A 27,965-nucleotide genomic window follows, 5' to 3' on the forward strand; every position below is an offset into this window, starting at 1 on the left:
GTTAGGATGGCATGATCGACTAAATCGAAGGCACTACTCATGTCTAGCTGACGGATTAGTGCACTAGAACCTTGGCTGAATAGATTCAGGAGGGAGTCGAGCAATGAAGCAATAACTGTTTCCGTGCTGAACCCGGAACGAAAACCTGATTGGTTGTCATGAAGTATGCTGAATTTGTCCAGGTACGATACTAAATCTTGGGTTACCAAGCCTTTCATCAGCTTTACAAAAAAGGGAATGTTTGCAATGGGCCTATAATTCGATGTCAACTTAATAGATTCCTTGGGATTTTTTATAATTGGTGTGATTAGTATCTGACCTAACTCCTTGGGAAATGTACCAGACAGCAATAGGGAGGAGAGCCAATCGTGTAGCTTGGCTTTGAAGGTGACTGGAGCGGCTTTCATGACATTAGGTGGGCAACTATCTAATCTGCAGTACGAATCTCCATATTTTGAGTAGAATTTGCAGAATTAATTCTAGGTGGGGATAGGAAAATTGCTCCAGAGCATGTCTACCTTCTGTTCATCAATGTGTTGGGCAACTGGGTAGTTCAATGGTTGGCTGTGGAGGTCGGTAGGCTGGATCTTAGGTTATTGATTTTGTAGTTGAAAAATTCAGCCAAAGCATTGGCCGATAGCAGGGAGTCTGTTGTGGTATGGGAAAAAGCCTGTATATCGTAAAGATTGTTAACTAGTTTAAATAGATTCTTAGTGTTGGGAAAGTTTATTTTTTGTGTGTAAAAATTAGTGCGTTTTTTAGTTATAAGTTTTTTGTATTCTTTTAATTTTAGTCTCCAAGTTGTTCTTCTTTTGTTATCTCCTGATTTTAGCCATTGTCTTTCCAGTTTTCATAATTCTCATTTCGCTGTTCCTAGCTCAGCGTCAAACCAGCCGTCTAGGTTTTTATTTCTCATTTTTCTTAATTTGACGGGTGCCATCTTGTTTAGAATTTGCATGCTCGTATTGGTCCAAGAGTCTACAGAGAGGGAGTCTGAGTCCATTGAGACCTCGTAATGTGACCAGAATTCTACTGGGTTTACCAAACCTCTGGAAGCTGTCATTTTCCTAATCCTTTTTGTCCCTTTGGGCTTGGTTGGGGAATGTTTGGCTTGCCAGTTGAATTGGAAATTGCAACTTCTGACCCACCATTCACTGTGTTCCATCATGACAAGGTGGTTCTTCGTACTCATCCTAAATTCCTACCTAAGTGGTCTCGGAATTTCATCTCAACCAATCCATCGTACTTCCAGTGTTTTTTCCAAAGCCTCATTCTCATCCTAGAGAATCAGCTCTTCATACTCTGGACTGTAAACTTGCTTTGGCCTTCTACTTGGAACGCACAGAATCACACAGAACCACACAGAACTGCTCCTCAACTTTTTGTTTCCTTCGATCCAAATAAGTTGGGCCATCCTATTTCTAAGCATACATCTCCAACTGGATGGCGGCTTGTATCTCTTTCTGCTATGCCCAGGCTGGATTATCCCTTCACAGTAAAGTCACAGCCCATAAAGTCAGAGCAATGGCAGCTTCAGCAGCTTTCCTCAGATCTATACCTATTGAGGAAATTTGTAGAGCTGCTACTTGGTCCTCGGTTCATACCTTCACTTCTCACTATTGTCTGGATACTTTCTCCAGACAGGATGGATAGTTTGGCCGAACAGAATTACAAAATTTATTCTCTTAAATTGCCAACACTCCCACCATCCCATTCTGGTTAGCTTGGAGGTCACCCATATGTGAGAATACCTGTCTGCTTGTCCTGGGATAAAGCACTCACCCACCCATCTCCTCTGGTTGGCTTATCTGCTACTATCTGAACTGAGGAGATGCGCCCTGCGCTGGGCGGGAAGGCACTCGCAAGTTTCTTCAAGCAAGTCTGCTTGCGAGGTGTCAGCATCCGGGCTCTGTCAATGACGTCACCCATATGTGAAAATAGCTGCCTGCTGTCCCTGGATAACACCTGTTACGGTAAGTAACTGTGCTTTATCCCAGGACAAGCAGGCAGGTATTCTCACATATGGGTGATGTCATCGACAGAGCCCGGATGCGGATGCCTCGCAAGCAGAATTGATGAACCTAGAGCTCTAACCTCTATTTACCTTACAGAAGACCTTCTAGAGCTCTCAGGGTAATCCCTAGGGAACGCTGCTGGCGACTTCCTAACCCCAGGTTAGCTCAGTCAGCCCGTTCCCTATCATACAACAACTTAAGCCATGCAGGGCTTCACATAACCTGTTTCCTTTACATCCTTAAACATCCCACATTCCAAAACTCAACTAGACATTCTACCTGGGTCTTCATAACATCTAGCTCTCCTATGTTCGCATTTGGCTACTACTATGAGGTTGAGGCTACTTCTCAGTGAGGTTGAGGCTATTACTTAATCAGGTTGAGGCTACTACTCAATCGAGGTCCTTCCATTATTCTATACATACTCATATCAGATGGTGTGTCTGAGTTCATTCAGTGGTATTGCACCATTTATTCTTTATTTAGAGGCCAACTCTCCCTCCATCCCTTTCAGTTAAGCTAGGGAGCCCCATTTATGAGAATATGTTGCCTGATTGTCCTGGGATGAAGCACAGTTAAATGTAACAGTTGTTATCCAGGACATCAGGCAGATATTCTCACAGCCCACCCACCTCCCCTTGTTGGCTTCTTCACTTGGGCATAGAACTGATGACTTTGTGAGCCGGTGTCGAGTGGCAAGGAACTTACACATGTGTGGTGCAGGCAGCCATAAAGCTTTGTTGAAGCTTAAAGTGACAGTACACTTATCATTGTCTGTACCGGCCTCTGCGGATGATGTTACCCATCTGAGAATATCTGCCTGCTGTCCCTGGATAACACCTGTTACAGGTAAGTAACTGTGCTTTTTATGTTGTAAATCCCCTTGAGTAAGGAAATACCTACTTGTTTGATTGTAACTTGCTTTAAGCTCAGATTTGGACAGGCAAATAATTAAATCTAAGATCTAAATAATTAACCAAATTCAATTTCTCTCCATTCTAGTAAGATTTCCTGATTCCTCTTTCTGCTCTTGTATAGTGCCTAGTTCTGTGGAAACTGACCAGCTTGTTGGATTGGAAATGTCTGGCTGGAAGAAAGGAAAAGAAGACTCCCCACCATGTACTCCTCCCCGTATCAAGAGACCAAGAGTGCTGGGAGCCTGCAAAAAGCCCCGAAAAAGTAGACACCCCAAGAAAACTGGTTGGTTTATCAAAGTAGATTAAATTCCCTCATTCTAGTTTTTGAATTGTTCTGTCAAAGATGATCATGCAAATTCCTATTGGCTAAGGGCTCTGGCACTTTCCCTTTTAATATGGGAAGCTCTTCTTAAATATGCAGAGTGGATTTTCTGTATAGATCATTTTGCACACAGCTATACAGTCATGTGAAAAAATTAGGACACCCAATGAAATATTCAGTTCTTTCTCTAAGAAATGTTCACATATACATGTCAGATCTTTTTTTTATTTATCTCTGGAAAAGAAAGTGATGTAATTGCAGGTAAACAACAAAAGTGTTCCTTGATTTACTCATGAAACAAAAGATATCCACAAAAATGTGTATTCTAACTGAGGAATAAATTAGGACACCCTCACATATCCTCCCACTTAAAGTGGCTCAAATCACACACAGGTATATTGTAGGGGAGCCCCCAATACTGTAGGTAGATTTATGGGTATAACTAATTAGTGCAACATAAACAAGTCGCATGCACATCTCATTTCTAGGACATCCCATAACTACACCCATGGATTCGGATTTTTGGATTTTTGCTAACTTATACAACTACAGAGACCAAAGTAGGTATATCAGGTGCACATGATTAGAACATCATTACTCAGCATTTTGAAGGAGGTTTGCTCTACTTAAACTCAACATGAACTGAAATGATCCCTGTTTGTGATGCAATGATATTCATTATGAAACAACTAAATATGCTCAGAATTGTGTAATCTTGCTAAGGACCAAAGTCCCTATAGCGAGACCCACCACCTAGTCATCGCATATATGGAAAATAAAAATAAATAATTTTTTTTATAAATAAATAGCTTCATTATATTGAATCAACTTGTGTGAAAATTTTTTTGAAATTTAGTACTTAGTTTTACAATTTTTGAGTAAATTATTTAGCACTAATGGCAGAATTATAAGGAGGATACCTGTCAAATGAAGTATCTTCACATAAAGGATCTTATACCGTGTGGTCATTGCAAATTCTGCCAGTATTGCAGTATATTGGAAAGTTTTTTAGTACCAAATTGGGTAAAGATAAGGACAGCCAATATGTCGTCGAATTGCGACACCAGTGGGGTAATATATATTATTGAATGCCCATGTCATCTTTATTATATTGGCCAAACTGCTAGGAATTACGTATTGCTGAACATCTAAGCAGGATATGAACAAGCAATGTTGAAGTACCATTGGTCCAGTATTGGACAGACATACCCCATGCTGACGGTGATCTACGTTTTTCAATCTTGGAAATTCCCAATTTAACAAGAAGGGGCGATTTGGCACATGAATTGTGAATTCGAGAACAAAGGTGAATTCATAAATTATACACTCTCCATCCGAACGGTTTAAACAGTGAAATAGAATGGCAGGCCTTTTTGTAACTCCTGGTTTTTTTTCTGACAGTGGATTAGATGGCTGTGTTTGCATACGTTATCATGTTTATTTTAACATGGTGACGCAGTTAACATTTTAAATCAGTGTCGGCTTTTTTCATCCATTGACTAATGCCAAAAGGAAGTAAGATCCTTTATGTGAAGGCACTTCATTTGACAGGTACCCTTCTTATAATTCTGCCATTAGTGCTAAAATAATTTACTTTGTTTTGAATGTCGAATAGGGACTTCAATCCTTGGCAAAATTACACAATTCTGAGCATATTTAGTTGTTTCATAGCGAGTATCACTGCATAACAAACAGGGATCATCCCATCTCATGTTGACAAATCTATTTTTGATCTCTGCATTCAAAACTGAAATATTTTTTCTTCCCAATATTTTTTTATTTGACATAGTCTACTTAAACCTCAGAGATTTTGCCAGTACCGAGGGCAGACGTGAAGAGGCAGTCCGAGCTACAAGCAATAAACACATGGTTGAGGAGATGGTGCGAAGAAGAAGGATTCCTTTTTATAAGAAACTGGACAACTTTTTGGGGGAAGAACAAGCTCTTCAGGAGGGACGGACTACACCTGAGCAAGGCAGGAACGAGACTGCTAGCAAACAACGTCAAGAGAGGAATTGAACAGGCTTTAAACTGAGAAAAAGGGGAAAGCCGATAGTTGACCTGACGTCGACGGTTCGGACAAGAGTATCCAAAGAAGATACTGAGAGGGAAAAATGCTGGGAACAGGCAAGACACGAACAACAGAAGCTGTTGACCAACAAAAAGGACAATCAGATAAAATTAGAGGAACAGGAGAGATCAGGAAATCATGATGCAGACGAAAAAGATACACCAAAAAATAAGGAACAAAGGAACAGAAAAGATACACCAAAAAATAAGGAAGAAGGGAACAGAAATGAGGGACCGACAGCCCAAATAGGGGATGGTATGGGGAGCAAAACACATGTAAAACCAGCAGAGAAAAGAAAAGACCAGGACTTAAATTGCTTGTACGCTAATGCAAGGAGCCTAAAGTCCAAAATGGGAGAATTAGAAGCCATAGCCATAAAAGAAAACCTAGACATCATTGGAATCACGGAAACATGGTGGAACGAGGATAACCAATGGGACGTAGTGCTGCCAGGGTACAAACTCTATAGAAGAGACAGGACCAACAAGAAGGGTGGAGGAATAGCACTATACATAAAAGACACCATTCCCTCGACCGGAGTGGATATAGAACCAAAGGCGGAAGGACTGGAGTCATTATGGGTCAAATTACCAGGAAAAGGTGGCCTTGACATAAGACTGGGTCTATACTATCGTCCACCTGGACAAACGGAAGCAAACGACAAAGATCTGGCGGCAGAATTGAGGCGGGAAGGCAACAACAGGAATGTGACAGTAATGGGAGATTTCAACTACCCCGGGATAAACTGGAGTATTGGAAACTCAAACTGTGCGAGGGAAACAGAATTCTTGGAGGCTGTGAGCGACTGCTTTATGGATCAGCTTGTCAAGTAACCAACAAGAGGAGATGCCACTCTTGACCTAATCCTCAACGGATTAGGGGGACCTGCAAAAGAAGTGGAAGTAGTAGGGCCAATAGGAAACAGTGATCACAACATGATCCAGTACAAATTAGGAGTAAGTACAACAAAAGGCAAAAGAACCACAGTGACAACGCTCAACTTCAAGAAAGGGAACTATGATGCTATGAGAGCAATGGTAAGAAAAAAACTTAGAAACAGCTCAAGGAAAACAGAAACTGTAGAGCAAGCCTGGTCTCTATTCAAGGGCACAGTGCAAGAAGCACAACATATGTACATCCCCATATTTAGAAAAGGGTGCAAAAAAAACCGAACAAAAGACCCCGCATGGATAAACAATGAGGTGAAGAAAGCGATAGGAGACAAAAAAAAATCATTCCGGAAATGGAAAAAGGACCAGACTGGGGAAAACTGGGATGAACACAGGAAAAGCCAAAGAGAATGTCACCAAGTGGTTAGGAGAGCGAAAAGAGAATACGAAGAGAGACTAGCCAGGGAGGCAAAAAACTTCAAATCATTCTTCAGATATGTTAAGGGGAAGAAACCGGCGAGGGAGGAAGTAGGACCGTTGGATGATGGAGATAAAAAGGGAGTGATAAAGGAGCAAAAAGAGGTAGCTGACAGGTTAAACAAATTCTTCTCGTCAGTCTTCACAAGCGAGGACACATCCAATGTACCGGAACCCGACGTGATCTTCCATGGTGATCAAGAAGAAAAACTGTCGGCAATAGAGGTGAGCCATGAGGATGTCCTCCAACAGATAGATAGATTGAAAAGCGACAAATCACCAGGCCCAGACGGAATCCATCCTAGGGTACTAAAAGAACTAAGAAATGAGATAGCGGAAATACTCCAACGAGTTTGCAACCTATCCTTGAAAACTGGAGAGATACCGGAGGACTGGAAGATAGCAAATGTTACACCTATCTTTAAAAAGGGGTCAAGAGGAGACCCGGGAAACTATAGGCCGGTAAGTTTGACATCGGTTCCAGGCAAGATGGTAGAAGCACTGATAAAGGACAGCATCTGTGAGCACATAGAAAAAAATGGGCTGATGAAAGCGAGCCAACATGGCTTCTGCAAGGGAAGATCGTGCCAAACAAACTTACTGCACTTCTTCGAGGGGGTAAACAGCCATTTGGACAAAGGAGAACCTGTAGACATCATCTACCTTGACTTCCAAAAGGCCTTTGACAAGGTACCCCATGAGCGGTTACTTAGGAAGCTGTGGAACCACGGGGTGGAAGGGGACGTACACAGATGGGTCAAACACTGGTTGGCAGGCAGGAGACAGAGGGTTGGAGTGAAAGGTCACTACTCGGGATGGAGAAAGGTCACGAGTGGAGTTCCGCAGGGGTCTGTACTTGGACCACTGCTGTTCAATGTATTTATTAATGACCTGGAAACGGGGACGAAATGTGAAGTTATAAAATTTGCGGATGACACTAAACTCTGTAGAAGGGTCAGAACTACGGAAGAGTGTGAGGCCCTACAAAGAGACCTAAGCAAACTGGAGGAGTGGGCAAATAAATGGCAGATGAAATTCAATGTAGGGAAATGCAAGGTCATGCATATAGGGAGAAAGAACCCGATGTTCAGCTACCAAATGGGGGGATTAGTATTAGAGGGAAGTAACCTTGAAAGAGATTTGGGTGTACTGGTGGATACAACAATGAAGTCAACGGCGCAATGCGCAGCAGCCGCGAAGAAGGCGAACAGAATGTTGGGTATTATTAAAAATGGTATTACGACCAGAACGAAAGAAGTCATCCTGCCGTTGTATCGGGCAATGGTGCGCCCGCACCTGGAGTACTGTGTTCAGTATTGGTCACCGCATCTTAAGAAGGATATGGCAATACTTGAGAGGGTCCAGAGGAGAGCGACACGAATGATTAAGGGCATGGAAAACCTTTCATACACTGAAAGATTGGAGAAGCTGGAGCTCTTCTCCCTGGAAAAGCGGAGACTCAGAGGAGACATGATAGAGACCTACAAGATCATGAAGGGCATAGAGAAAGTGGAGAGAGACAGATTCTTCAAACTTTCAAAACATAAAAGAACAAGAGGGCATTCGGAAAAATTAGAAGGGGATAGATTCAAAACAAATGCTAGGAAGTTTTTCTTTACTCAGCGGGTGGTGGACACCTGGAATGCGCTTCCAGAGGATGTAATAGGGCAGAGTACGGTACTGGGGTTTAAGAAAGGATTGGACAATTTCCTGTTGGAAAAGGGGATAGAGGGGTATAGATAGAGGATTATTACGCAGGTTCTGGACCTGTTGGGCCGCCGCGTGAGCGGACTGCTGGGCACGATGGACCTCAGGTCTGACCCGGCAGAGGCATTGCTTATGTGCTTATGTGCTTATGTGCTTTTACAAAGGCATGCTAGGGCCTTAATGCATGGAATAGCGCGCACTAACATGCCGCACGCGCTAGCTGCTACCACCTCCTTTTGAGCAGGTGATAGATTTCCGGCTAGCGCGTGCTAATCCGGTGTGTGTGCTCATGACTGCTGCGGTGAGAGTGAACACCATGGTGAGATCAAAAGAGCTGTCTGAGGCCCTCCGAAAGAAGATTGTAGCAGCTTATAAGTCTGGGGATTTAAAAAGATCTCGAAAGAATTTGACATTAGCCATTCCACGGTCCAGAAAATAGTGTACAAGTGGAGGACTTTCCAAACAACTGCCAACATGCCCAGGTCTGGCTGTCCAAGCATGTTGACCCCCAGAACAAACCGCAAGATGCTAAAAGAAGTCTCCAAAAACCCTAAAATATCATCACGGGACCTACAGCAGGCTCTTGCTAGTGTTGATGTGAAAGTGCATGCCTCTATAATCAGAAAGAGACTGCACAAATTTAACTTGCATGGGAGGAGTGCAAGGAGGAAACCTTTGCTCTCTAAGAGAAACATCAAGGCCAGACTGAGGTTTGCCAGAGAGAATGTAGACAAAAACCAGGACTTATGGAATAATGTTCTATGGACAGATGAGTCTAAAATTGAATTATTTGGACAACAGAAAAGAGGACATGTTTGGCGCACACCAAATACAGCATTCCAGGAAAAGAACCTCATAACAACTGTGAAGCATGGAGGTTGAAGTGTCATGGTTAGGGGATGCTTTGCTGCTGCAGGACCTGGCCAGCTCACCATCAAAGAATCCACCATAAATTCTACCATGTATCAGAGGGTGCTTGAGAAACATGTGAGACCATTTGTAAGAAAATTAAAGCTAAAGCGGAACTGGACCCTACAATACGATAATGACCCAAAACATACCAGTAAATCCACCAAGGACTGGCTGAAAGCTAAGAAATGGAGAGTCCTGAAGAGCCGAGTCAAAAGCCCTGATCTTAATCCCAATGAGATGCTGTGGGATGATTTGAAATGAGCTGTACATGCAAGAAACCCCTTAAACATCTGACAGCTGAAAGAATTCTGCATTGAGGAGTGAGCCAAACTTTCCTCAGACCAATATCAGAGACTGGTAGATGGCTACAAGAAGTGTCTTACTGCAGTTATTTCAACCAAAGGGGGTAACACTAGCTATTAGGGTATAGGGTGTTCTAATTTATTCCTTAGTTAGAATACACATTTTTGTGGATATCTTTTGTTATCCCAGGACAAGCAGGCAGGTATTCTCACTAGTGGGTGACGTCATCCGACGGAGCCCCGATGCGGACGTCTCACAAGCATACTTGCTTGTAGAAACTTTAGAAGTTTCAAGTCATCCACACCGCACATGCGCGAGTGCCTTCCTGCCCGATGCACCGGGCGTGTCTCCTCAGTTCTTACTTTTCCACGGAGCCGAGAAGTCCGTCTTCGACTCTCTGTGCGAAGTAACTTCACTTGTGCCTTCTAAGTCCGCGGTTTTGGGTTCTTTTTACTCATAATCGTTGGTTTTCATCGTGTTTTCTTATTTTAAAAAAAATAATAATAATAATAATTTTTTTCCTTCCGTTCGACTGGGCAGGCCACGTGGCCGCAGCCCCGCAGCTTCGATCTAGCGGTGGAGCTTTTTCGGCCTATGTCCCGGCCTATCACCGGTTTTAAAAAGTGTGTCAAGTGCCAGCGCGCGATTTCGTTGACGGACCCTCATCGACGCTGTCTTCAGTTTCTCGGGTCTCAACACCTTCCGAAATCGTGCCGGCCTTGCTCCACACTTACAGCACGTGTATTTAAGCGTCGCCTGGGCACGCGGAGGCCTCCCACGAGGTCGAGCCGCCTCCGGTGCCTCCACGACGTACACTCTCACTGCAGAGAGCCGAGTCTCTGCGAGTGTCTGGTCTGGCATCGATGCATGCATCGCAAGGAGCAGAGTCTTTGCCCATGCCTCCATTAGAACCGATTCACTCGATGCAAGGAGCAGAGTCTTTGCGAGTGCCTCCGTTGGAACCGATTCCCTCGATGCCAGGAGCCGAGTCTTTGCGAGGGCCTCCTCCGGATTCGATGCCGAGCCTCGAGGCTTGGTGGGTACCTCGAAGTGCTCCTACCTAACCACCTCTGCTTCGATCCACCGCCTCCAGCCCCATCCACTCGCTGGAAGCCTCGACGGTGCCTCGTTCGCCTCGATGGTCGAAGCCTACTTCCAGGCACAGTTCTGGCCATCGCTCGAAGCATTCTTCGAGGCATTCATCGAGACATGCTTCGCCTCGTCGGAAGCAGCCTTTCCTCAACTATTTGCCACTGGCTTCTTCACCTCCTCCTATGCCGGAACTCGAGGACACCTTGGGATCTTTTTCTCCCTGCCGATCCCCGGCCTCATTGGATCCGGAAGCCTCGACGTCCTCGAGTCCTTCTCGGGGCCCTGCTCTGGCTGACCAGTTGTCTTTCTCCTCTTTCCTTCGACAGATGGCTGTGGATCTGGATATTACCCTGGACTCGGGGTCCAAATTTTCCAAGGAGTATCTGGAGATGATGCATCTCCCTCAGCCGCCTGCTGAGTCTCTCCGGCTTCCTCTGCATAAGCTGCTGGACCAGACCTTCATGCGCTGTTTTGAAACACCTTACTCCATCCCAGCTGTTCCTGGGAAATTGGATGCCAGGTACCGCACGGTTCACCATAAGGGATTCGATGGGGCCCAGCTCTCTCATTAGTCTCTCCTGGTGGAATCCTCAATGAAGTGGTCTCACCCCTCCCAGGTCTGTTCCACCGTTCCACCTGGCCGGGAGGGCAAGACCATGGACAGGTTTGGCAGGCGCATCTACCAGAACTTGATGATGGCCTCTCGAGTCCTGAATTATAGTTTTCATTTTGCCACCTACTTCGAGTTTTTCCTCTCAGTTCTGCAAAAGTTTCTGCCCTATTTGGACTCTCAGGCTCGATTCGAGTACCAGGAGGTTCTGGCTTCATTGTCTCAACTGTGGCTCCAGATGATGCAGTCGTCTTACGACGCTTTTGAACTCTCGGCGAGGGCTGCTGCTTGTTCGGTGGCCATGCAACGCCTGGCGTGGCTCAGGACCATCAATATGGACCCAAATCTTCAGGACAGGCTGGCTAACGTCCCGTGTGCTGGAGCCGACCTCTTCGATGAGTCCATCGAGGCGACGACCAAGAAGTTGTCGGACCACGAGAAGTCTTTTCAGTCCATTCTCCGTCCGAAGCCCAAGCCTGCTCCTCCTTGTCCATCACGCCCGCCTTTGATCTACCAGCGGCATTATCCACCGAAACAAGCACCTACCATTCGTCAGCCTGTTAAGAGACAGCACATGCAGAAGCAGCAGCAAAAACCTCAAACTTCTGCTGTCCCCAAGGCTTCTCAGCCTTTTTGACTGTCTCGTAGAGAGCATAACTGCCATCGTTCTGCCCTCCCCTGTTTTTCCCATCGGAGGTCGTCTCCATCATTTTGACCATCAATGGACAACTATTACCACCGACCTCTGGGTCCTTTCCATCGTAAGGGAGGGATACTCTCTTCAGTTCAATCAAGTTCCTCCGGAACATCCTCCAAGAGAGTATCCTTCCAACTTAACTCAGACCACCCTTCTTCTTCAGGAAGCTCAGGCTTTGCTCCGGCTTCGGGCTGTTGAGCCGGTCCCTTTGGGTTTTTACTCCCGGTACTTCCTTGTTCTGAAGAAGACGGTGATCTGTGTCCTATTTTGGACCTCAGGGTGTTCAACAAGTTTCTGGTCAAAGAGAAGTTTCGCATGTTAACTCTGGCTTCTCTCTATCCCCTCCTCGAGCAGAACGACTGGTTATGCTCTCTGGATCTCAAGGAGGTCTACACTCATATTCCCATTCATCCGGCCTCTCGACAATACCTCAGATTTTGGATGGGACATCTTCATCTTCAATACCGAGTGCTTCCTTTCAGCCTGGCTTCGTCTCCCAGAGTCTTCACCAAGTGCCTGGTTGTAGTGGCCGCAGCACTCAGGAACCACAGTCTCCAGGTGTTTCCCTACCTCGACGACTGGCTCATCAAGGATTCCACGTCTCAGGGAGTCGTCCAGGCGACCCGAAGGACGATCTGGTTTCTCCAGAGTCTGGGATTCGAGATCAACTTTCCAAAATCCCATCTGCAACCTTCCCAGACTCTTCCCTTCATAGGAGATGTTCTGGATACCATTTGACTCAGGGCATTCCTTCCCCCGCAACGCCTGGATGCTCTTCTTTGTCTTTGTCATTCGGCGAGACACATGATGGTTCTTCTGGGCCACATGGCCTCTACAGTGCACGTGACTCCTTTTGCCAGACTTCATCTCAGAATTCCTCAGTGGACCCTGGCATCTCAGTGGACGCAGGTATCCGACCCTCTGACTCGCCACATCCAGGTCATTCCTGCTCTGACACAGTCTCTTCGCTGGTGGATGCTCTCTTCCAATCTCTCCAGAGGTTTGCTGTTTCACACGCCTCCCATCAGAAGGTTCTCACGACCGACTCCTCAACCTATGCTTGGGGGGGCTCATCTGGATGGTCTGCACACTCAAGGCTATTGGACCAGTGTGGACGGCCTATGTCACATCAATCTACTGGAACTCAGAGCGATTTTCAATGCTCTCAATGCTTTTCAGCATCTCCTTCACTACATGGTGGTTCTCATTCGCACGGACAACCAGGTTGCCATGTATTATGTAAACAAACAGGGAGGCACGGGATCTGCCTCCCTCTGTCAGGAAGCTCTGAAAGTCTGGCATTGGGCAATTTGCCACAACACCTTCCTCAAAGCTGTCTACTGTGACATTCTCATTCCCAAGGATGACCCTGTCAAGCGTAGGATAGGGGTTAAGCCAACTCCTCTAACCAGGAATCAAGATAGGGCTGCCTATTCTGAGGAGAATGAAGGTGATGCAAACCTAGTTCCCTTTCCCGAGCCAAAGCCTGTCAGCAAAACAAGCTCCCTGAGGAAATATAACCAGCTCCCAGAGTGTAATTTTACCCCTGAACTGAGAGGGAGCCAAAGAGCCTCCAAAGCAGTACCTCAGCCAGGTAGGACTGGGAGTGGCTCTTCTTCCTTAAATCAGCTCTCCAAGATTCTGAGAGGGGCAGCTCAGGAAGGGCTGGCAGAAAGGTTCCTCCTGTCCAGGCAAAGGCAGGTGCCCAAGCCAGAACCTATGGACTGGGAAAGTCCTATAACACAGAGTCCAGCAGAGCAAGAGGTTCCAGAGGAGCCAATGGAAATAACAGAGTTGGCAATACCTGAAGTGGAATCCCTGGAACCCATGGATGTGAGTGTGGCAGTTTTCTGCTCATGAATTATTCTGTTGCTTTTGGAATTTTTGTTGGGACTATTTTGGATTACCAGGACCTGACAAAGAATGTGTTTGGAAACTGTTTTGTCTTTTGTTGCATAGCAGCTGGGCTGGAAGCAGTACTGACTTAGTGCTTTGCACTAATTAAGCTACTCCACACCAGCTGGGAGAGAGCTTTGTGAGAAGCTGGTGTGTGGCTGGTGTGAGTACTGGAGTAAGTCTGAGGACTAACAGGATTGGGGTTGGGTTCACTGAAGACCTCGGGCTGGGTTATTTTGTGGGTGTTTGTGAAAAGCTTTTTTGTAAGAGTGAACCCGGCAATCCTGTTCCTGCAACACCAGGACTGTAGTGCTGCATAGTACTGGAGTTTTTGTTTGGATTGCTTCATACCTAAGGACCTGGTGAAGACTGGGACTGAGTGAAGTTAAAGTCCAGGAATCTTTGTAATATAATGAACTAAGAACTTTATAATACTTACTTGGGTGAGCTTCCAAGAACCTGGGCAGAAGTATTGTCTTTTGGATATTTTTTTTTTGTGCTAAGACTGCTTTGTTGTTTTGTTTTTTTTAAATTAAAACTGTTGATCATATGCAGTGTATCTACTGTTGATTTAGTGAACACACCAGTGAACTGAACTATTATGTAGAGTCTTCCCTCATTGGGAGCCACTTCAGGGTTGTGCTGCCACCTGTCGGTGAATGCCGCAGTGCCCTCGCGGGCCCGACTGGATGACACTACATTCAGGGGGCGGACAATGCCTTGGCGGACAACTTGAGTCGTCTTCTACAGCCTCACGAATGGACTCTCCATTCCATGCCCCTTCATCACCTCTTCTCTCTGTGGGGGACGCCTCAGACCTCTTTGCAGCCCCCCCCAACTTCAAACTGCCTCAGTTCTGCTCCAGGATCTACACTCCTCACCGCCTCGAGGCAGATGCTTTTCTTCTGGACTGGAGGAATCTCTTTCTGTATGCATTTCCTCCGTTTCCACTTATTCAAAAGACTCTGGTCAAGCTCAAGTCCGACCGGGCCACCATGATTCTGATTGCTCCTCGGTGGCCCAGACAACCTTGGTAGTCCCTTCTACTTCAACTCAGCTGGAAGGTGGTGTTTCTCATTGGCCTCACTTCTGCACATAGAGTTAGTGAGCTTCAAGCATTGGTTGCAGATCCCCCTTTTACAGTGTATCATCATGACAAGGTGGTCCTTCGCACCCATCCCAAATTCCTCCCCAAAGTGGTCTTGGAATTTCATCTGAATCAATCCATTGTTCTTCCAGTGTTTTTTCCAAAGCCTCATTCTCACCCTGGAGAATCAGCTCTTCATACCCTGGACTGTAAATGTGCTTTGGCTTTCTATCTGGAACGCACCAAGCCACACAGAACTGCTCTTCAACTTTTCATCTCCTTTGATCCGAACAAGTTGGATCCCCGACAACATGGATTTACTAAGGGGAGATCCTGCCAATCCAACCTGATCAGCTTCTTTGACTGGGTAACGGGGAAGCTGGATATAGGGGAGTCCCTGGACATCGTGTACCTGGACTTTAGCAAAGCATTCGATAGCGTACCACACCGCAGGTTACTGAGCAAGATGAGTTCTATAGGATTAGGTAACACATTGACGAAATGGGTTGGGAGCTGGCTTGGAGGTAGGCTCCAAAGGGTGGTGGTGAACGGCACCCCCTCCGAAATGACGGAGGTGATTAGTGGAGTACCACAGGGCTCAGTCTTGGGCCCAATCCTATTCAACATCTTTATAAGAGACTTGGCAGAAGGGCTTCGAGGTAAAATAACATTATTCGCCGATGACGCCAAACTGAGTAATGTAGTGGGCAAATGCACAACAGACGAAGATTCAGTGCCCGACAACATGATGCACGACCTACTCCTACTGGAGCGATGGTCTAGGACATGGCAACTCAACTTCAATGCCAAAAAATGCAAAGTTATGCACCTGGGCAGCCAGAATCCATGCAAGTCTTATACCCTTAATGGCGAGATCCTAGCAAAAACGGTAGCAGAACGAGACTTGGGGGTAATCGTCAGTGAGGACATGAAGTCTGCCAATCAAGTGGAGCAGGCTTCGTCCAAGGCAAGACAAATCATGGGCTGCATACGAAGGGGTTTCGTCAGTCGTAAGGCAGAAGTCATTATGCCATTGTATAGATCCATGGTGAGGCCCCACCTGGAATACTGTGTGCAATTCTGGAGGCCGCATTATCGCAAGGATGTGCTGAGACTGGAGTCGGTGCAAAGAATGGCCACCCGGATGGTCTCGGGACTCAAGGATCTACCATACGAAAAACGGCTTGACAAATTACAGCTATACTCGCTCGAGGAGCGCAGAGAGAGGGGGGACATGATCGAGACGTTCAAGTATCTTACGGGCCGCATCGAGGCGGAGGAAGATATCTTCTTTTTCAAGGGTCCCACGACAACAAGAGGGCATCCGTTGAAAATCAGGGGCGGAAAACTACGAGGTGACACCAGGAAATTCTTTTTCACTGAAAGAGTGGTTGATCGCTGGAATAGTCTTCCACTACAGGTGATTGAGGCCAGCAGCGTGCCTGATTTTAAGGCCAAATGGGATCAGCACATGGGATCTATTCACAGGGCAAAGGTAGGGGAGGGACATTAAGGTGGGCAGACTAGATGGGCCGTGGGCCCTTATCTGCCGTCTATTTCTACGTTTCTACGTTTCTACGTCCTATCTCTAAGCGTACCATCTCCAACTGGATGGTGGCTTGTATCTTTTCTGCTATGCCCAGGCTGGATTTCCCCTTCACAGTAAAGTCACAGCCCATAAGGTCAGAGCAATGGCAGCTTCTGTGGCTTTCCTCAGATCTACACCTATTGAGGAAATTTGTAAGGCTGCCACTTGGTCCTCGGTTCATACCTTCACTTCTCATTATTGTCTGGATACTTTCTCCAGACAGGGTGGACAGTTTGGCCAAACATTGTTACAGAATTTATTCTCCTAAGTTGCCAATTCTCCCACCATCCCACTGTGGTTAGCTTGGCGGTCACCCACTAGTGAGAATACCTGCCTGCTTGTCCTGGGATAAAGCAATCTTACTTACTGTAACAGTTGTTATCCAGGGACAGCAGGCAGCTATTCTCACGTCCCACCCACCTCCCCTGGGTTGGCTTCTCTGCTAGCTATCTGAACTGAGGAGAAAAGCCCGGTGCATTGGGCGGGAAGGCACTCACGCATGCACGGTGTGGGCGACTCGAAACTTCTAAAGTTTCTACAAGCAAGTATGCTTGTGAGACGTCCGCATCGGGGCTCCGTCAGATAACGTCACCCACTAGTGAGAATAGCTGCCTGCTGTCCCTGGATAACAACTGTTACGGTAAGTAACATTGCTTTTCATGAATAAATCAATGAAAATTTTGTTGTTTACCTCCAATTACATCACTTTCTTTTCCAGAGATTTAAAAAAAAAAAAAAAGATTTGACATCAATATGTGAACATTTTTGGAATATGATATATTCATATATAGTAATAGAAGGAAGGATAGAAGTATGGTGAACTTATTGTTCTTAGCTTTATTTGGAATGCTACCATAGTTATATTGCCATATATGATATATCATTTAACATTTGTATTTTTAAATTTGCAGTTGTGTGGTAATGAGGTCATCACTGTCATCCTAGGATGATAAGGGTCTAATGTATCTAGTTCTATGTGGTCTGATTTAATTTCATTACATTGTCACATAATTGTAAGTCATTTTATTACTTTACTTTCTGAAAATAAGATACTTACATGAAACATATTAATGTCTTTAGCTATATTTGATATGTTTATTATATTGTCACATCAGTAAGTATCTGATATATTTAATATATTGCTTTTTTGGAAAGAATTAAACAAATCAATGGGCTCCTTTTACTAAGGTGCGCTAGCGTTTTTAGCGCACGCAGGATATTACCGCACGCTACACCAAGCGCTACATGGCTAGAAGTAACGCCAGCTCAATGCTGGCATTAAGGTTTAGCGCGCGGGGCTATTTAGCATGCGCTATTCTGCGCATTAATGCCCTTAGTAAAAGAGCCCAATGTCTTTTGCTATATTTTTGAAATTAAGATACTGTACTTACATCAAATGTCTTTAGCTAAATTTGATTTATTATATTCTCAAATCAGTAAGTATGTATTATAACAGAAGATACTTACATTAAACATATCAATGTCTTTAGCTGTATTTGATATTTTTATTATATTGTTACATCAGTAAGTATCTGATATATCAGTATATTGCTTTCTTTTGGGGAAGAATTGAGCAAATCAATGTCGTTAGCTATATTTGTTTCAATCGTCTAGCATATCAATACTTATCCCAGGACAAGCAGGCAGGTATTCTCACATATGGGTGACGTCATCGACGGAGCCCGGATGCGGATGCCTCACAAGCAGACTTGCTTGAAGAAACTCGAAGTTTCGAGTCGCCCACACCGTGCATGCGCGAGTGCTTTCCGCCCAGCGCAGGGCGCGTCTTCTCAGTTTTCCGCGGAGCCGAGAAGTCTGTCTTTGACTCTCTGCTTTAACTTCATTTCTTTGTGCCTTCTCTCAACCGCAGTTTGTGTGTTTTTCCTCACGAATCGCTGTTTTTAGTTTATTTCTTTTATTTTAGTTTTTTTAAAAAAATTTTCTTCCGTTTGTTTTCCGGGACAGGCCGCTCGGCCGCAGCCCGAGGGCTTCGATTTTGCGGCGGCTATTTTTCCTTCTATGTCCCGGAATGCCACGGGCTTCAAGAGGTGTAGTGAATGTCAGCGTGTGATCTCTCTTACGGACCCTCACAGACTCTGCCTCAAGTGCCTTGGGCCGAAACATCATCCTAGGTCGTGCCTGCCTTGCCAAATACTTCAGCCTCGTGCTTTCAAGCGTCATTGCATTTTGGTGGACAAGCTCTTCGAGATGAAGTCTCCTACTGATCCTTCGACTTCGAGGTGTCTTCAGCCTCGACTCCCACCGAGGCTCCTTCTGCGCCTATAGCTTCCACCTCGAGCCTCATCAGACCTTTGTCGTTTGCAGCGGCTCTTGCTTTGACGTCATCTGCTGTATCTTTCCCTGTTTCCTCAGGTCAGATAACTCATCAGTCAGTTCCGTCGGTGGTGATTAAAGTGTCTAAGACTCCCAAGTCGAAGCACACTCACACTACCTTGAAGGAACCTCCAGCCAAAGCAGGTGGTCCGGTTTCAGACGCGAATCCATCCTTGCCAGCTTCTTTCCAGACCATGTTAGAGAAGCAGTTTATTCAGTTCCTTACTAACATGGGACCCAAACTGCTTCCTCTTATCCAGCCTAGGTATTCAGCAGACTCCCGCAAGGACGAGCCGCTTCCTTTGCCCCAGTCTGAACTTACACACTCCTTGCAGGGAGCAGAGTCTCTGCGAGTGTCTGGTCTGCCATCCAAGAATCCTCATACTCTATACAAGGAGCAGAGTCTTTGAGAGTGCATCGAGGTTCCTCCACCAAGCCTCAGGAGCTTCGATCTACAGCCTCTAGTCCTATTCATACATCGGCATCAGCTGCCTACGTCTCTGAGGCGAAATCTCCTCGATCCTCGAGATCTGGTTCCAGACACAGTTCTCACTGACATTCGAGGCCTTCATGGAGGCATCCTTCCAGGCATAGTTCTTCTTCTCATGATAGACCATCTTCCTCGAAGCCTCAATCTACTCCAACCTCAACCAGACCACCAAATCCTCGTTCAAGGTCTCCAATGCCGGACCTCGATGATGTTCTGGTCTCGATTGCCTAGTCCAAGTCACCAGGTTCCTTTGATGCCTTTTTCCCTGCCGAAGCTTCTTCTTCGTCACAGGCTGTCTCGACGTCCTCGAGTCCTTCTCGAGGCAAAGCACTGGCAGATCAGCTATCTTTCTTATCTTTCCTGTGACAGATGGCTGTAGACTTGGATATTCAATTGGATACTGGCTCCAAATATTCTAAGGAGTATCTCAAAGTCATGCATTCAAAGTTCAAAGTTTATTGTTTTCTTGATTAATCGCTTGATGCATCATCCTCAACCTCCGGCAGAGTCTCTTAAGCTTCCACTTCATAAGCTTTTGAATCAGACTTTTGGTCGTTGCATGGAAACACTTTTTTCCATACCGGCTGTTCCAGGGAAATTTTACTCTAGATATAAGACTGTGTATCGCAAAGGGTTTGACAACTCTGTTATCTCATCAATCCCTGCTTGTCGAGTCCTCCTTGAAAAGGTCCCACCCTTCCAAAGTTTACGCCGCCGTCCCTCCTGGAAGGGAAGGGAAAACTATGGACAAATTCGGGCGTCGCATCTACCAGAATGCTATGATGTCCTCTAAAGTCCTCAATTATAATTTTCATTTCATCAGAAGCAACAGAAACCCCAACCTTCTGCTGCACCTAAGGCTTCTCAGCCTTTTTGACTGTTTACAACAGAGCATAACATCCACCATTCTGTATCTGTCTCCTTTTCCCCCTATAGGAGGTTGTCTCCATCATTTTTACAACATCTGCTAAGTTTGATGACTTTCATGCAGATCCATTCGGGAGATGGCTCTATATTAGAATGACTTCAGGAGGGGATCCAAGATGGCCGCGGCTAAGACGTGCTGAGAAGTACGCACCCGATTAGCTGAAGCTCTTCTATCCTTTTTTCCTTTTTGAGGCATTTTGCGCCCCGATTTGTTCTCAGACGCCGAAGAGGAGAGGCAAGAGCACTGCCGGCGCCTCACAGCGCTCCACGGTACCGACTCTCGGCAACATAGAGGAGCTAAGGCGAAGGATGCAGGGAGCTACGACTCTGGCGTCTGATGTCAGCCTGCTGATAGCGCCCAGATTGAGCGAGACCGGGGTTGTCTCTCTTGGGCCAGATACCACCTTAAGCCCAGACATTCCAGCACTACCTCCACAACCCCAGACTACCAGCTCCCTGAATGGCAAAGAAACCCCCAAGTTGGGGGAAGTGCCCGCTATTGAGGCAGTGGAGATCATAGTAGAGAGCATGGAAGCAGAATCACCCCCTCAGGTGGTATCTGCAGAAAAAGCTGGAGTTGGATCAGCAATGCAAGGTGAATTGACCCAGACAGAACATGACCAGGGAAATTCTTCAGAGGGTGAGCACTTCTACACAAATCAAAAGTTTCCACAATGGGAGAAGCCCACTCAGGTAACTTTGGACTCTCTATGGGATTTAATTGCTAATTTCTCTAAAACAATTAGCCCCAATTTCCAATATATAGAGAATAAATTGATACAATATACTAAAGAGCTCAAGGGTTTAAAAGAAGATCAGATGAATTCAAAATCTTCTATTCAAAAGCTTGATCAAGATTTAAAAGTGTCTAAACAATTACAAGAGACCCTGGTTAAGGACAATGTGAACTTAAGAAGGAAACTAGAAATGCTGGAGAAAAATTCTCGAAATAACAATTTGAGACTTATTAATTTCCCTAGATTACCTTTGGTAACTCCTAGGGAGATGCTTAAAAGATATTTGGTAGAAGTACTACAAGTTTCGGAAGAAAATTTACCTCCATTCTCTCAAGTGTATTATCTACCAAATTAAAAAAAATGGGCCTCAAGCACAGTTAAAACCAAGTCAAGCACAATTGAATGTGTCTGAAATTTTGGAAACGTCTGACAAGGACATGGTAAATCCTTCTACTTTGATATTAACAGTAGCTCTATCAATAGATAAAGCATGGTTATTGAGGCTTTTCTTTAAAAATAAACAGAAGAATTTTCTTGGATGTAAAATTCAAATGTTTCCTGATCTATGTAGAGAGACTCAAAAACGTCATCGAGAATTTCTTCTTTTGAGACCTGGGGTCATCTTATTGGGGGCTACATTTTATTTGAGACATCCTTGTAAGTGTATTATTTGCCACCGCTCAGTCAAATATGTTTTCTTTGAGCCTCAACAATTAACTGCTTTCTTGGCCCTGTCCTGAATGGAAGAAGGGAAATCAAAATCAAGTGCTCTATAGTTTAAAATGTTACTCCTACCTCAGCACTATGTATAGCATATTCTAATAAGAATTATAATTTTTCTTAATTTCTCGCTTATGTGAAACCTTGGATCCTAATTATTGAGGACTTGAGTTTTGTTAGTTGAAATATATTTTCTTTTCTTTTCTTTGTTGTTAAGAATTTCAAGGTATAATTGTTTTATACATTTGAAATAATAATAATTTCCATTCTGAGAAACTTTCTGTACAAGTATATGCTTGGTATGTAAAATTGAAAATCTATAAAAAAAAAGAATGACTTAAGGAAATGATACCCTGGCGCTACTTAATATTTATGCACCCAATACAACTCAGGAGGAATTCTTTAAGAAACTCCAACAAGTAATTCTTTCACTTGCTACGCCTAATTTAATCATAGCGGGAGACTTCAATGTTGTAATGGATCTGAAAAGGTCACTTTGGGAAGCCACAAAACTTAGAGACTTGAAGAAAGCACAGATGGATTATTAGCATACATATGCGACTCCTGAGCTCCAAGCTGGCTTCAGAAGTCCCGAAAACAGGACGTTTATACATTCTTCTGGCTATACAACTGAATTCTAGAAAAAACTGTTCACATGTTACTTTTCTTAACAATCATTGGTGCTAAGCTCACACTAGCAGGTCATTAGCAAGTCACTTATCTAGGCCCTGCAGTCTTTCTGTTACATGTCATTTATGCTGAGATAGCCATAAGAAGTTAGAATGCCCCAGCTAATACCCAAGGCAGGCAGGCTAGACCATGAGATAAGTTAGGTCTGCAGCTAAACATAATTCAGCATTTTATTAAAGAGAAAACTTAGTTCAACACTTAAGAAAACCAGTCCCAGACTCCTTCAGTCCCCCCTTTCAGGCTAGTCGAATGAAGGAGGAAGGAGACGAGCCTGATAAAGTACAAGAAGGAGGAAGGTCAGGATAAGTTGTAGGGACTGGTTGATACTTGGGAAGCGCAAGGGCCATAGCAGCAGTGGAACAGTCAAAAGCAGAGTCAACAGTTCAGTGGAGCAGCTTTATGGCTATGGGGACCACACAGGGCAGGCAGCAAAGGAGCAGAGAAGATAGGGCGGCAACCAGCAAGATGGTCTTCATTGCTGAACCAGAGGGCAACCAGGAGCCGAAGGTGCCAGAGAGCCAATCTGAAGTGAGGCCACACCAGGTCTGGACAGGAACATGAGCCAGTTTGGTGATGCGATCCACAATTTCCTCAATCACTTTACCATCGTCATCAAGTTCAAGACAGCAGTTGGAGAGGTTGAATTTACCACAGGCACCACCTTCTATCTAGAGTTAGGCAGTTCTGATAGATAGCAGTGTTCATTTTAGCATTCGCTCTGCTAATGGTACTCAAAGCTCGGGAGGTCTCATTAGTTATCAGTTCGAGTACAGCTTGTAGATGAAGGTTCAGCATATAGATTGGGGTCCGATAGCCCCTGGTGTCATCCTCGGCCCATGTGGCAGGTCCGTAAACAGCAATGATCCATTCTGCAGGACAGTCATCTCCCTATTCACCTATTTTAAGGGAATTAGTGGAAGTAGACCGCTTTTGGCGACCCCTGGATCATGTTGTGATCGCTGTTTCCTAGTGGCCCTACTACTACCACCTTCTTTGCGGGTCCCCCTAGTCCGTTGAGGATTAGGTCGAGAGTGGCATCTCCTCGTGTCGGTTCCTTGACCAGCTGTTCCATGAAGCAATCCCTCACAGCCTCTAGGAACCTGGTTTCCCTCGCGCTGCTGGAGTGTCCAATACTCCAATCTATCCCAGGGTGGTTGAAATCCCCCATAACCGTCACCCTTCCGCTTTTGCATTCCTGCCTCAATTCTGCTTCTAGGTCATTGTCACTTGCTTCTGGCTGTCCAGGTGGGCGATAGTAAAGTCCCAATTTTGTGTTAGCTTCCTTTCTTCCTGGTAACTTAACCCATAGTGATTCCAAATCTTCTGTCCTCGTCGCCATATCCATCCTGTTCGAGTGAATGGAGTCTTTTATGTATAGCGCTATTCCTCCACCCTTCTTGCACGTCCTGTCTTTCCTATAGAGTTTATACCCTGGTAGTACTATGTCCCGTTTGTTGTCCTCAGACCACCATGTTTCTGTGATTCCAATTATGTCTAGGTCCTCTTTGTTGGCCATGACTTCTAGCTCTCCCATTTTGGTCCGTAGACTCCTTGCATTGGTGTATAAGCAATTTAAAGTTTCGTTTTTTTATTTTCTCTGCTGTGTTTCCTCGTAGTTTGATTCTCTTGTCGTCCCCCTCCTGGGCTGCCAGCCCCTGAGTTCCATTTTGTTCTTCCCCTTCTCGTGGTGTGTTTTCTCCGTCCTCAGCTGGCTTCCTTATTTCTGCATGTCCTTCTAGTTCCTGCTGTTTTTCCTTCTTTTTGCTCTCTATTTTCACTTGTTCCTTGGACCCCTGTAGTTCATCTTTGAGTCCTTCTTCGCATTTTTCCCGCTTGTCTTTGAGGTCTACTTTGCATTTCTCCCGTTCAGTATCTTAATTTGATACTCCTGTCCGAAGCGTCGATGCCAGATCGACTGTCGGCTTTCCCCCTCTCCTCAGTTTAAAGCGCTCTTGACGTTATTTGCCAGCATTCTTGTTCCTGTTGTGCTCAGGTGCAGTCCGTCTCTCCTGTAGAGCTTGTTCTTTCCCCAAAAAGTTGACCAGTTTCTAACAAAGTGGAAGCCTTCCTCTTCGCACCATCTCCTCAGCCATGCGTTTATTGCTTGCAGCTCGGTCTGCCTCTTCACATCCGCCCTCGGTACTGGCAGGATATTTGAGAAAGCTATCTTCCATGTCCTCAGCTTCAATTTCCTTCCCAGGATCTGGAACTGCTCGGTTAGTATAGTCCTGTTGTAATTTCTTCTGCTGACATCGTTTGTTCCAATGTGGATTATCACCGCTGTCTCCTCCGTCTCTGCTCCTTCCAGGATCCTCTCGATTCTGTCTGTAATGTCCTTCGTTCTTGCCCCTGGGAGACATGTCACTAGCCGGTCCTCTCTCCCTCCTGCTATGTGACTGTCCACTTCTCTCAGGATTGAGTCTCCCACTACGACTGCAGATTTCCCCTTCTTCAGCTTTCTTTTCGGTCTCAAGTCTGTATCTCTAGTGTGGTCCTCTACTTCTCCCTCAGGGTTCAGGTGGGTCGTGGCCTCCTCTGTCTGCTCGATTCTTCCACAAGGTCCTTCTCCCCCGGCGCTTGGTGGATTCCGTCCTCCATCTGTTGGTTTCTGTCCCCGGACGTCTGGTGGATTCTGTCTTTCATCAGTTGGTTCCTGTCTGTATTGCTGGTGATCCTGTACCTCCACCATCCTGCAGGCCTCTTCAAAGAATCTCTCGAGCTCCCTAACTTGCTCCGCAATTGGCTCTCTCTGGTGGGGTCTTCAGTTGCCCAGCATCAGTTTAAACAGACATATATACTTAGCACATTTGGTATAATAACGCTGTCAATCTAGGGAGCCACACAAAACTGTATTAGGGGCAAAACCATGACCCTGGGCAACATCAAATAACACACATGTATCAAAAATACAAAGACACCGGGCGAGTGGGGTCTACAATAAGAGTCTGGTTGATAAGTGGACCCTCAACATTATCAATGCAGATTTTCGCCCACTTTTAAACTTCATCACCAGTAGGTTGGAAACAGAAAATGCGCTCTGATGTTTGACACTTTCTGTACTTAACTCCATCATGCAAACAAACATCAGGCAAAGGGGCTAGGGGCCTTTATTAAGTACAATAGGAAAGAAATACAGAAGAAAAAAACATAAGGTAGTGAGGGCAACACAAATATCAGATATATATAAGACAAAAGGTGCCTACAATGCTAACATAGGAAGCTCATTTTTCTTTCAGGCACAACTTAGAAAACTTCAAATAGTTATACTCAAGACACTTGCTAAAGGCAGTGGTGAACCACAGGCAGTCAATTAAACTCAAACAGTTGTAAATAATTATATTCAGAACACCTGCTAAGTACAGTGGTAAATATTCAGAACTTTTGAGGTCTTAGAAAGCTTCAGCTGAAGATCCGTGTTATAGTGAAACCAAGTTTCGTGTCCGACACCTTGACAACTGTAAGAGAAGAAATTAGGACAATAAAAGGACCTATCCATCTAGGTTTCAGGGGGTCTGACTTCCAAGTTTAACCATACCGTATTTCCAGGGACATACCCATGAACTTGTGTAGCTGTCGGTAGTGGGGCCCTTTCCAGGACCCATTTATGGAGCTCTTGAAGAGCTTTAGCTAAAGATTGGACCTGACTCTGGAAGATATCTGATCCCAGAGTAGCAAAAGAACCAGGGTCTGGATTCATAATGGGTGGTGGCCGGCCGAACATGAGCTGAAACGGGGACTGTCCAGTGAGTTTTGACAGGGTACACCTGATCTGAAAAAGAACAGAAGGCAACAAGATAAGCCAGAGCAGATTAGTTTCTTCAATTCGTTTGGTGAGAAGGGTCTTAAGATTCTGTTCATCCTTTCAGCTCTGGGGATGGTAAGCAGCATATACTTTCCATTCAATTTGGAGGGCCTGAGCAGTTTGTTGTACGACATCAGCAATGAAGGTGGGGCCGTTGTCGCTGCCTATGGAAACAAGGAGACTGAAGCACATAGAAACATAGAACATAGAAAAGTGATGGCAGAAAAAGGCCAAGGCCCGTCAAGTCTGCCCACTCTTTTGACCTTCCCTCCTAGCTACCCTTTGAGATATCGTGCTTTGATGACCCATCCCCTTAACTCTACCCTCCTAGAGATCCGACCTGGGCATCCCATCTGTTTTTAAAATCTGCCATGCTGCTGGCCCTGCACTGGAAGCTCATTCCAATTGTCAACCACTCTTTCGGTGAAGAAATACTCCCTGGTGTCGCCATGAAACTTCCTGCCCCTGATTTTTAGCGGATGCCCTCTTGTGGTCGAGGGTCCCCAAAGAGAGAACATATCATCTTCCACCTTGATGCGACCAGTGATATACTTAAATGTCTCAATCATGTCTCCCCTCTCCCTACGTTCTTTGAGAGAGTATAGTCGCAATTCGTTCAGCCTTTCTCCGTACGGGAGATCCTTGAGCCCGGAGACCATCCTGGTGGCCATTCGCTGAACCGACTCAACTCTCAGTACATCTTTACGGTAATGTGGTCTCCAGAATTGCACACAGTGAGGCCTCACCATGGTTCTGTACAGTGGTATTAGGACGTCGGGCTTCCGACTTACAAAGCTCCTGTGGATACAACCCAGCATTTGCCCAGCCTTGGATGAAGCCTTCTCCAATTGATTTGCAGTTTTCATGTCTTCACTAATGATCACCCCTAAATCGCGTTCCGCTGCAGTCCTTGCCAGGGTTTCTCCATTTAATGTGTACGTTCTGCATGGATTATTGTTGCCAAGGTGCATGACCTTGCATTTTTTAGCGTTGAAGCTTAGCTGCCAGATCGAGGACCAATGTTCCAATAAAAGCAGGTCCTGCGTCATACAATCAGGCAATTTGCTGTTTGCTGTTGCTGTTGCTTACAATGTTACAGAGTTTGGCATCATCGGCGAATAACGTTATTTTTCCTTGAAGCACGGAATTATATCATTCAGGAGGTGTTTGGTTACGTCCCTGGCGCGTTCAGTGCAAGTAAGGAAGGCTTCGACCCATCTAGTCAGGGTGTCTGTGAAGACTAGGAGGTGACTGAGGGAACAGGAAATGGGCATGTGGGTAAAATCTACAGACAGAACCTGCATCGAATGTGTTCCAATGGGTTTGTGTCCAAGAGGTGGCAGTCATCTGATTGGGGAATTTATTCTAGAATCGACAACACACTGTCGGACCATATTCCGGACTAGCTGATCAAGGTGATTGATAAAGATATGTCTCTTGAGGGTCATTTTCATAGCGGGTTCTCCAGAGTGCGCCAGATCATAGCATCTTTTGATAATCGTGAGGGCCAGGTGTTGAGGAATGACTATGAGGGTACCCGCTGTGCTTGCGTTTGAAGTATCAGTGTATCCACCCCCCTTTCAGGACAGACTGGCCCAAAATAGTGCGTGCCCAAATCTGTTCCTGAGAAATGTAAGGGTATCCAGAAAAGGAATGATGGTGTACAGAGGAGCCAAAGGAG

At 45.3% G+C, this 27,965-nt stretch overlaps 1 protein-coding gene across 10 annotated transcripts in view; it reads left to right on the top strand.

Annotated features, from left to right (window-relative positions):
• Positions 1-27,965, top strand: part of BHMG1 (basic helix-loop-helix and HMG-box containing 1) — a 484,779-nt gene that overhangs the window by 150,265 nt on the left and 306,549 nt on the right. For all 10 annotated transcript variants that reach the window (XM_033953753.1, XM_033953748.1, XM_033953746.1 and 7 more), the window contains one exon: positions 3,054-3,215. In XM_033953753.1, the coding sequence (XP_033809644.1) occupies positions 3,095-3,215 (121 nt within the window). In that variant the 5' untranslated portion in view covers positions 3,054-3,094. The remainder of the gene's footprint in view (positions 1-3,053; positions 3,216-27,965) is intronic.

Source organism: Geotrypetes seraphini, chromosome 8, assembly GCF_902459505.1.
Source record: "Geotrypetes seraphini chromosome 8, aGeoSer1.1, whole genome shotgun sequence".
Lineage (NCBI taxonomy): Eukaryota > Metazoa > Chordata > Amphibia > Gymnophiona > Dermophiidae > Geotrypetes > Geotrypetes seraphini.